Consider the following 11,494-nt stretch of genomic DNA (forward strand, 5'->3'; position numbering starts at 1 on the left):
GTCCTCCCCGTGTGGAAAGTTTGACTTATGTTATAAACGGAAAAAATGCCCGTATATTTAAGACAACAATGTAAAAACAATGTATAAACATTATCTCGTGGTTAGATTAGATGTAGCGAACTCAGAAAATCTAGATGGAGGGGTCTTTGGTTATACATTGTTTTATACATTGGCGCATTGTGTTTTGCGTGTTGTGACGTTGCACCGCGCTCGGTGCGCAAAAAATAATTTTCCCACTATTTTAATGTTTTTGAACGTGGAATTGTAGAAAATAAATAATAACTGGGAAAAAAAATAAAATAGGCCCAGTGCAACGCTGTCATATTCCTGTCAGAATGTTCGCACCCAAGTTTGGAAAGGATCTTGAGCGCGTGCGGAAACGTATAGCACGGACACACATACACACGCACACACACAGAAAATCTACCAATTATATAAGAAGAGTAATATGCGCCACTTTTTCAATGATCAAACACGATTAAGTGATTTCGAAGCCAGTTATTATTTAACACATGATGTAACGCGATACATACCCGCTGTAATCAGTCGACGACGTCCACTACCACTACGCATTTAACCAATATAGTGACGCGTACTTGCCCGCTTGCGCTGTGGCGCAGTGGTAGGCACGCTGCCTAATACGTTAGCGGGTCGGGGAGTTCGAAACGTTCGATAGCACGCGCGAAAATTAAAAATAATATTTTCCGCACCGGCGTGCGCAACTTCTTTTCTGTCATCCTAAATACTATGCATATTTAAAATATATGTAATTTAAAATTTAGTATACATAAAAGGGAATGCAGCAACACGCACAGCATACGCGAATGATACTAATTTATACCGGCTTTTGATGCCAATGGTATGTCCGTGATCTACTATCGGGACGCATGTGACCTAATGGAGCATTGAATACATCAGCGTGTACCTTGCCGCAAATCGTGCGTCCAGTCGTCTGCAATGTCGCCTGACACGCGAATTACGGTTGTCAAGGTACGACGCCATCAACGACGTATCAATTCCTCAATACGATGCTAATGGGATGCATTCCTTAAGTACTACTGTGTTGTAGGGTTGGCGTGCTACCCCCACCACTTACGAAATGACATAGCGTCTCAATCTGGACATCATCTCTATCTCTTGAACCGTTTAATCTTTACTAGAGCAATACGCCCGTGCAAAACGTGGAGAAATCCTTAACCCGTGGTGTTAGCTATACATGTACACTCTAATACGGCCGGACCGCGCTATATGTATGAAGCCGACAAGTGTGTCTGTAAATAGCAACGACGTGTTAGTACGATGGTGTTACGCTGTGAGCCAATAAGCGATCCGTGGACTTTACCCCAAGCAAGGCGCCCCCTATCAATTCCTGAGTCGATGTGGCGCACATCTGTAATGAGGAACGACGTATGTGCGGTGGATTTCAGCGCGTGGTATAGAGACCTAAAGTGGCTGGGGGTGGTCTTCTCGAGCAGTAAATACGCTGCATCAGAAGTATAGAAACGTTATTTGCGCTTTATCGATCATTCTTTATGTAATTATAGGGGATACCGCCTATAGGTGGTGAGCTGAATTGCTCCATCCACGCTAATTATTTCATATCATAGCTACTTAGCTTACACTTGTGATTCAAATAAAAGTTTTTTATTTGCGATAGCGGCTGTCTACGCGTTGATGCTGATCTTACATTACGGGGCTAATTAAAACCATGTGCAGGATAACGTAGGTTAAATGTATTGCGCCTCTATTAATTTATTATATTAATGTAATGGGATAATTTATTTGCACACGCACATTGCACTTTTCTCAAAAAATCATAGGGGGACAGGTGCCTCGTTGCCTCGACAGCTAGAGAGCGTAAGCAGTCATAAGACTCTTCGGTTATGCACCCGAGCGCTCATTAAAGGTTTAAAAGAAGCGACACAATTGATGTAATTATTGATAATATTATTATTACATATATATATTCATGGTCATCTGGTGACAGGTTCCATCTGCTACATTCTTCAAACCTGTACAACGAGTTATTAATTCACGGACAATCATTGATAAGTGTTCACCACAATAGATAATAGAAGAAAAAGCTGAGACCTTTTCTATATCTACGGCATTTAACCGTATTTCATCCACGACACACAAGTTTACATGTAGAGGGCAGCCACATGAACAGTACGTGACTCGACGCGTCAACCCGTACGCAGCAGCAACATGAATCCCGGTCCAGTCCCCAACCATTTAACTGCGCGTTGGAAATACATCGTCGCTCTATCGAACTTAAACTAGCTATAATGACTGATTTCCCATCTTGTTTGAGATTTGGAGTAAACAGGTGTATTGACACCTATAAATCCTCGCAACATATATATAATTCACTGAGTATACCGCAATGGTTATAGGCGTTTCATGATACGAATAGCTCTAGGTGAAGTAGAAAACTGTGAACTTTCTATTACTACTATATTCAAATAAATAAGTAGTAATTCTCCTGATAAGGTGGATGGTCTAATACTTAAGAAACAAAGAGACGCTACTATTGTTTCATTGGCTTCTTATGTACTTATAGTTCCGAGTGAAACGGGCTGTTACGACAACACTGTTGTGACAGCTGCGAATAGAACAACAACATTAGTGCTTCTTAGCAACATGGGGAAGGAGCCAATGGAAAAAGAATCAACATTGTTGTTGCCGATATCAATCCCTATGAACTGTTGGCACACGCAACCACAGCGACTTCTGAGCGATAGCTAACCACGTGATAAGGGGGCAATTTCAACACACATGGCCAAGCTATCGCATATGCTGCACAAACTCCTACATGAAATAAGACCACTGGTTGTCAGCTGTACCATCGAAAACCTGATCCTAGTATTATTTTTTCATATTCATAGTTCGCTAATTCCATCAAAAAAATTGAAGCGCGCAGCAGAGAAGTTGCCATACACTACGTGCGTATGAGACAGTACAGTTTTTAACTCGTAGGAGGTGAATCAATTAATCACGTTTTTTGGAAATGTACAACAAACATCTGATCCAAAAACGCCCCGAGAAACAACAACAATGATGTTTAATGATAAAACGAATAAGTAACGTACATCATACAGAAACTACTAAGATACCTAACAACACTAGTAAGTGCGTACTGACCACGCGGCTAAAGCGTCACTCGCACACATAGGATACAATAAAGAGCAGACAAGGAAGAGAAGAGATACGTAAAGCAGAGAAGAAGAAAGAAAAGAAGAAAGAAGAAAATGAAGAAAAGAAAAAAAGAAGAGAAGATGAAGAAGATGATAAAGAAGAAGAAGAGAAGACAAAAAGAAGAACGAAAGAAGAAGAAGGAAAAGAGAAGAACGTAAAAAAGAAGAGAAGCAGAAGAACGAAGAAGAATGAAGAATGCTCATGAATGCCATAGACATTTGGTGAGTATGACGTCGGAACTGTGTGACGCGGATGCTAGGAGCGCGGCGCACGCGCCCCTCGCGCGGTAACAGTCGCCCTAAACCATGCCGGAACTAAAATACTTTATAATATGGACCACTAGTATTCATATTTTTATCTTTTAACATAGTTATTAACTGGATTATTATTATTGACTATTATGATGCCGCGTGGTTATATATTTTCTCTGGCTGTAAATCGATGCAGCGGAGTACTACTCATACTAAGGGCGTTTAGCATGAGATGGCAGTTAATGAGCGACATATATAAGACACAACCGCCGCGTCGCAAGCGTGGTATATACTCCCCGAGTAATGCCTGTTTAAATGTGGTCACTAGATTGCAGAAGCAGACATCGTCAGCACAGGCGAGAACAGCGTACAGCAGCGAATATAATTATTAAAGTTTTTGATTAGTAAAACAAACTGCATTCGACATAATAAATGTTTTAAGAAAGGACATGTGAGATAAATGATGATAATAGAATACAATGGTAACAGTCGTAAACTCAAATTGACCATGTGTGTTGAGGCATTAAAAGCCGATCAAACAAAAACCCATTAGCTACGACGTGCACACATTTAGAAACGTACGATCCACATAGCCCGCAGATGTTTATCATTATTGATCAAGTATATAATTTATTCTGGCGTATATTATTTATATGAAGAACTATGGATGAGCCATGGAAATATAATAGAAAATAGAATATACATATATATATATGTATATATATATAACATATATATATATGTATATATATATAACATATATATATATATATGTATTATATATAATAACATATAGGTATATATATATATATATAAATTTTTCTATGGGATGAACGCATCTACGAGCCCAAGACTAAATAATACATTCACAATTTGGCTTTTTGCCATGGAACATTTGATAACCGTTCTTCACGCGATATTACAATAAAATCCTATGTATTGATGTAATATAAGAAGAAACTGATATTAGAAGAGATAGTCATCATAGTATGTTGTGTGATATCACTACGGCCGACATGGGTGTGTGTGTGTGTGTGTGTGTGTGTGTGTGTGTGTGTGTGTGTGTGTGTGCACGCTCAAATGTCTGTGTGTGCGTGTGCAAGTGTGTGTGCGTGCATATTCCTGCACTCTTTCTTCTGCGGGTAATCACTGGTGGTGATGATGTCCCATTTTCCACAGACTACGATATACCATCTCAAAAAACCTATACAAAAATATCTCGAGTAAAGATGATGTTTCTGATTTTATAAACATACCGTGAGCAAAGTGATTCTGGCTCTTGACAACTCCTGTCATCCAGTGGCCGCTGAAAGCAAAATATGTATTCAGATTGAAACATACGGTTTGACGAGACGTCAACACTGTTGCTAACAGGTTAATTACGTGGATATCTCTCATGATTGACAATTACTGTTAATATTATTATGAAATTAGATAAACTTATCCCAAGATCTGTGTACAACAGATCTTAGATAGAGCCAGTACATTATATATCCGCTGAAGTAAATCGTATTGAGTCGTAATTTACCGTAACACAGCCGAGCGGAAATCAGTGAACAATTTTCAATAAACAATACTATTTGTGTAAACATGTTATAATATTTGTCCCTAAATTTTATACTATGTGTAACAAAATATTATACTATTATTATCAGAATAATAGCGTATTCTCTTTGAATTAATTTTCTTATTTCATTTTTATTACGTTTAACCCAATTGCATTTAACCCCCTGCATAACCTTATCTTATGCGCATATGCCACCTCTCCGGTTATTATCTATATCGTCCTCCATCTGTAGTTTTTCATTCATGGTTGTTGTTATTTTTCTGCTGGGGTGACTCCGTAAATGCGGTGACGGTGACATACTAGCTGGAAATATATATAATAGGTAGCAATGTACTATGATTGAATTTACTTCCGTGGAAATAAATAGCACCCTACCTCAAGATAATATATTTCAGCATAATTGTCAGATAGTGTGTAAGACATGATTCATATAATAATTCATAAGAGATACATTGGCTGATTGGGAGTCTAGCAAATATTCTCAATAAATAATGACAGATGTGTCGACGACGTCGCAAACGAGCCGACCATACTCTGACCGCGGTCGCCACCGCGGCGGGTCCCTCCCCTGCTGCAGCAGCACAGCGCCTGCTTGAACTTGCTGCGGAACTTCTGACTGAAGACGCTGTAGAGGAGCGGGTTGGCGGCCGAGTTACAGTAAGCCATTATGTTCACGAAGATCAGAATCGTCCACGTCTCCTGGAACTGCGAGTGCGCAAAGCGCCTGTAGAACAGCAGGACCTGATGCGGGGAGAACGAGACGAAGTAGACGATGACGGCGACAATGAGCATCTTGACGACACCCTTGCGAGCTTTCAGAGCGTCGGACATCTCTTTCTTGCCGCCGCCGCCATTTCCGAGCGACTTCTGTGTGGCTTGTAGCTTCCCGACGCTGGCGAAGAGTCGGTGACTGATGCGCGCGTACAGCGCCGCCTGCAGCAGCATCGGGATCAGATAGAAGAAGGTGAACTGCGAGAATTGGAACGTGTAGCTTGCTCGCGCGCTCGGGAAGTCCATGAGACAGGGCGTGAAGTCCGGGTTGTGCGGCATGACGGCGATCAGGCGATGGTACATGAGGTTCGGACAGGCGAAGCCGAGAGCCACGGGCCAGATGCAGCCGATGATGGTGAGCACGCGTCCACGGCTGCACCACAGGTGCGCGTGCACTGGGTGAATGATAGCTATGTACCTGCAAAAGAGATAGACTTTGTGAGAATCCCCAATTACGACAGCTAGATGAAGAATACCGAATGCAGCTGTCAAACCCTTGTACAACAGAGCGATGCAAACACGGAGAAGGTTCATTATTACTGACTACGATAGGTACTGCTTTCTACCCTCAAAAGCATAGAGATGAATACACGTTAGGCAATAAAAGAGATAGGGTTATTTATCAGTTAGAAACTACTGTCAACGATAGAGTTTGGAATATACATATGCTACTGGTAACCCCTAACAATAGAGTTATTTATAAACATTTATTAAACCTTTATACCAACGACAAAATAAATGGAATAACACACAACAATCAAATGTTACGTTAAACGACAAAGATTTTTAAGTATTTCCGACAATAGAGATGAGAATAAACCTTGGTAAGAGCAGATGTTAGTATCAGTGATGCGGTCGACGACCGTTACTGCTATTCTGCGCGCTGCACATTGCATTTAGGTATTTAAAGAGGTCTCCAGCGAGACATTTATTTATGACTGTCTCAGGGGTCACATGGGAGGGAAATGTTGCTATGTTACGCATAGCTAAAAAAGTGAAGATATCGGTTTAAGATTATGTGCACAAACTGACGTACGTTCAGATTTTTCTCAATGGTTTAGATTTCAATTCAGCCGTATTGCAAAGTAGCCTAATAGGGTTTCCTCACTAGGGAAGAATTAAAGTGACAAATAGAAAGCTTAAGAAACATCTTGACACGGGGGCTCCATCTGGGAAATGTGAATAAATCAATAAGTGAAATAAAAGCAATGTTTGCTGTCCTGATTGACTGATTAATATCGGGAAATGAGAATGCATAAATGCATAAATTATTGAACTGTGGTACGTGCCTGTACGCATGAACGCAGCACTCCCCCACACACACACATGGACACACACACACACACACAAACAAACAAACACGCACGCACATTCAAACAAACAAACAAACACACACAAACAAACAAACAAACAAACAGACAAACAAACAGACAAACCCCCCCAACCCCCACACACACATACACATACATACACACACAAACAAACAAACAAACGCATACACACACACACACGCACGCCCGCACGCACGCACGCACACACACACACACATACATACACACACACATACATACACTCACACACACACACGCACGCTAACGAGTTGTTATGTTGAACAAGCGTCAATTTTTCTAAGCATTACGCTACGAGCATTACCCATATAGAGTATGTTGTTGTTGAATATTCCTAATTACTCGTCACTTCCTCATTATTTTATCTCCGTACCTCGACTGCCGCTCATCTCATATTGTATGGTGTTATGTTGCATTACCGACGGGCATTTGCCAACGTCATGTACAATAGTTACACAGCTGGCTGTTTAGGAAGCAGGCATCGTTCAATGCAGACTCCGAGTGACTGCACATCTCGATTGCTCTCAAAGGCTCACGGATAAAAAAAACGTTACGAGAACGCATGATAGATGGCGCGACAATCAAGGCGTGTACGTCATCGAATTATAGAAACGGTGTGCGCATGTGTCGACACTGCGTTCTTATGAAATAATTTAACCTATAAGCGCGTTGCAACGTTGTCCGGTCATAATGAAGAGAACTAGTTGAAATCTAATTCGTGCGTCATGTCCGGTAATTATAGGCCTACTCAATGCATAATGGTAATGCGCGTGCACGCGTTAAAGGCTCACAATGCACATCCAAACGCTAATTTCTCCAGTACTAGACTAACAAATACTTTGTGTCATGTATAATCACACTACCTTATGGCAAAATAAACTCTAGTTCCTCCCATTTCACTGCGCGTTTGCTTAAAACCCACAAGAAAGAGGTGCGAAATCTGGTAATCTGGCCAAACAATTTAGCCTCGAAGCGGTTAGGTGACGTCACATGTTTTTATCTTTGCTACACCTGTACCGCTGTACCGCAGCACCGCTGTACGGTTGCTTGGCAGAGCAACGCAAAACTGTCAGCAACATCGGAGAATTTGAACAACATTGGAGGTATTTTCAAATGCCTTTTATAAGACAACGCGCAGTGAAATGGGAGGAACAAGAGTTTATTTTGTCATAAGGTAGTATGATTCTGCATGACACGAAGTATTTGCTAGTCTAGTACTGGAGAAATTAGCATGTAGATGCGCATAGTGCGGCTTTAACGTGTAGCGTTTAGTTTTGATTAAAGGTTTCAGCACTCGCGCCGGCAATGTATGTTTACATGCGCTATTATTTACCCCAAGCAAGCGTCCCCTACAATTCCTGCGATGTGGCGCCATCTGTTGTGAACGAACGTAGTCGCGGTGAATTCCACGCGTATATGGCCTAAGTGACTAGTGTCTTCTCTACATGAAACCTGCATCAAAGTATAAAAACGTCATTTCGCCTTTTATCGATCATTCTTTTATGTAATTATAAGGATACCGCTATATTGGTGAGCTGAATTGTCCACCCACCTAATTTATTTCATATCGTAGCTACTAGCGGAGTCTACACTCGTGATTTCAATAAAACGTTTTTTATTGGCGATGCTGGTCCTACGCTGATGCTGATCTTAATTACGGGCGGCTAATTAAACCATGTGCAGGATAACGTTAGGCTAAATGTATTTTTTCCTCTATTATTTATTAATTATTAATGTAATGGATAATTATTTGCACACGCACATTGTTGTTACCTTTCTCAAAAATCTAGGGGGTCAGGTTCCTCGTTACCCCCGTCAGCTAGAGAGGTAGCAGTCAATAAATCTTCGTTATGCGCTCGAGCGTCATTAAAAGTTTAAAAGAAGCGACACAATTGATTAATTATTGATAATATTATTTATTACATATATATATTCATGCGTACACTAGTGACAGGGTCCCTTTGCTACCTCCTAAACCTGTCACAGAGTATAATTCACGACAATCATTGATAGTTTTCACAGTAGATATAGAAGAGAAGCTTATCCTTCTCTATATCTACGCATTTACTCGCTATTTCATCGACACACAGTCTACATGTAGAGGGCAGCACATGACAGTACGTGACTGACGCGTTACCCAACAGCAACAGATATCGGTCCATGCCCAACCATTAACTCGCGTTTTGAATACATCTCGCTCTATCGAACTTAAACTAGCTATAATGACTGTTTCCCATCTCGTTGAGATTTGGAGTAAACAGCGTAACACCTAAAATCCTCGAATATATATATAATTCACTTATACCGCAATGTATAGGCGTTCAGCATCTTATGATACGATACCTAGGTAATAGACTGTGAATTTCTATTACTACTATATTCAAATAATAAGTAGTAATTCTCTTGACAGTGGAGGTCTATCCTTGTAGGAGAAAACAAAAGACGCTACTATTTTCATAGATATTCTGTACTGTAGCTGCAACACCTGCCAAATGATAGCTACAACACCCACAGCAGGAAAAGATAAATGTTAATAACTTAACAACAGGATACATTAACGTATATTGCCCTGTAATAGTTGCCGAGTGAAGGGCTGTTACGACAACACTGTGACAGCTGCAATAGCAACAACATCAGTGCTTCTTTAGCAACATGGAGGGACGCATGGAAAACCATCAACATTGTTGCTGCGCTATCATCCCTATGACTGTTGCCACGCAACCACGCGACTTCACGAATAGTAACCACGAGATACGGGGGGCAATTGCAACCACATGGCGAGCTATCCATATGTGCACCAAACTTCTTACATGAAATATAGACAAACGTTTACAGCTGTACCTAAAGACCTTCCTATATATTTTTTCATATTCATAGTTCGCATTCCATCAAAAATTTGAACCGCAGGCAGAGAAGTTGCCTACACTACTGCATGGACGTACAGTTTGATTAACGTAGAGAGGTGAATCAATCTAATCACCTCTTTTTTGGAATGTCCAACATCTGATCAAACCCCGAAAACACAACAATGAATGTTAACTGATAAAACGAATAACTAACGAACATCATTAAAGAACTACTAATGATACTACAACACTATGGCGCTGACCACCGCAAGCGTCACTGACGAACATTGACGATCAGGACATAGAAGAAGCAGAAGCAGAAGAAGAAGAATCACGCATGACATCATGATTCGTTCTCCCTGCCACCACCCACCCAGCTCTCGGCATGGCAGCCTCGCGTCGGGCACCATAGGTTCCATTAGCAGAAACTAGTTGTGACTATCGTCGCTCGACGATTTCATTGCTTGCCTTTGTGACAGCGTTTCACGTGCGACTGTGTCGACATTATCGACTTACAATGTCGTATATATATATATATATATATTTACGAGCGTGTTTGACAGCATGGCGTCCCTGTGTCACCGGTCACGGTATTAACAGGCAGTGTCGCAACAAGAGGCGAGATGAATTTAAGGGGAATATAACTACCCGTAAATGTCACCGGTTCGTCTGGGCAACGCGCTCTGCTAGATTCACGCAATTACGCACGCACGCAGCATCGCGCACGAAAACAGATTAATTATATTATTAATGACTGAATAATTAATGTCTAATGTCTACAAATAATCTTCGACGTGCCGGGAATGTGAGAGATGGGAGGGTGCGTGGAGGAAGGGGTGAATCTTCAAGCTTCTATACATATTACCCGCGTATGATAATCCAAGTATAAAAAATCATATATCTACCGCACGTGAGACATGTCAGCATTCTCCCCACGCTGATCGCAACTCATAAGCACAACTATGGACAGCGAGAGCGTTGCAGCCATTGATGCGCTTATTTCTAACAATTTTTGCGCCCGTTTCTACGATCATTTAGCTGCTCAGTCGAGACAATATTAGGAGCCATTATAGGTCCCATGGGGGAAATTCGACTACGATTATTGCATTCATCTAAGCAGCCAGCCACCTGCAAATTTCTTGATAAACGCGAATGCGTTATTACCCGTGGCGTAATGGCGATGTGCGAGCTCCGTTATTAAACTATCATGACGAACACACGGAGGCTGATAATGCAGTTCACATCAGTTTTTTGACACTCAATTACTGCCCCGGAATATTAGCAGCGGCGTAACATATTGGGGATGTTTTTTTGGCGTCGTGTTATTGAAATGCAGCCTAGTAAACAAATAGGCCGGCATCATCCATAAATAATATACAGCAAAGCGGCGTCTAGGATATATGAACGCGACGGGGAGTCGAATTATGTGCCGTATCGCCAATACTTCCCTAATTCTATTTTTATAGATGGAAAAATAGAAAATAGATAGATAGATAGATAGATAGATAGATA

At 41.1% G+C, this 11,494-nt stretch overlaps 1 protein-coding gene across 1 annotated transcript in view; it reads right to left on the reverse strand.

The window, feature by feature from the left end:
• Nucleotides 1-5,484: 5,484 nt before the first annotated feature.
• Nucleotides 5,485-11,494, reverse strand: part of LOC106806599 (neuropeptide receptor 15-like) — a 10,619-nt gene continuing 4,609 nt past the window's right edge. Inside the window, exon 2 of the mRNA XM_014808593.1 lies at nt 5,485-6,205. Coding sequence (XP_014664079.1) covers nt 5,485-6,205 — 721 coding nt within the window. The remainder of the gene's footprint in view (nt 6,206-11,494) is intronic.

The sequence above is a fragment of the Priapulus caudatus genome, unplaced genomic scaffold (assembly GCF_000485595.1).
Source record: "Priapulus caudatus unplaced genomic scaffold, Priapulus_caudatus-5.0.1 Scaffold169, whole genome shotgun sequence".
Lineage (NCBI taxonomy): Eukaryota > Metazoa > Priapulida > Priapulimorpha > Priapulimorphida > Priapulidae > Priapulus > Priapulus caudatus.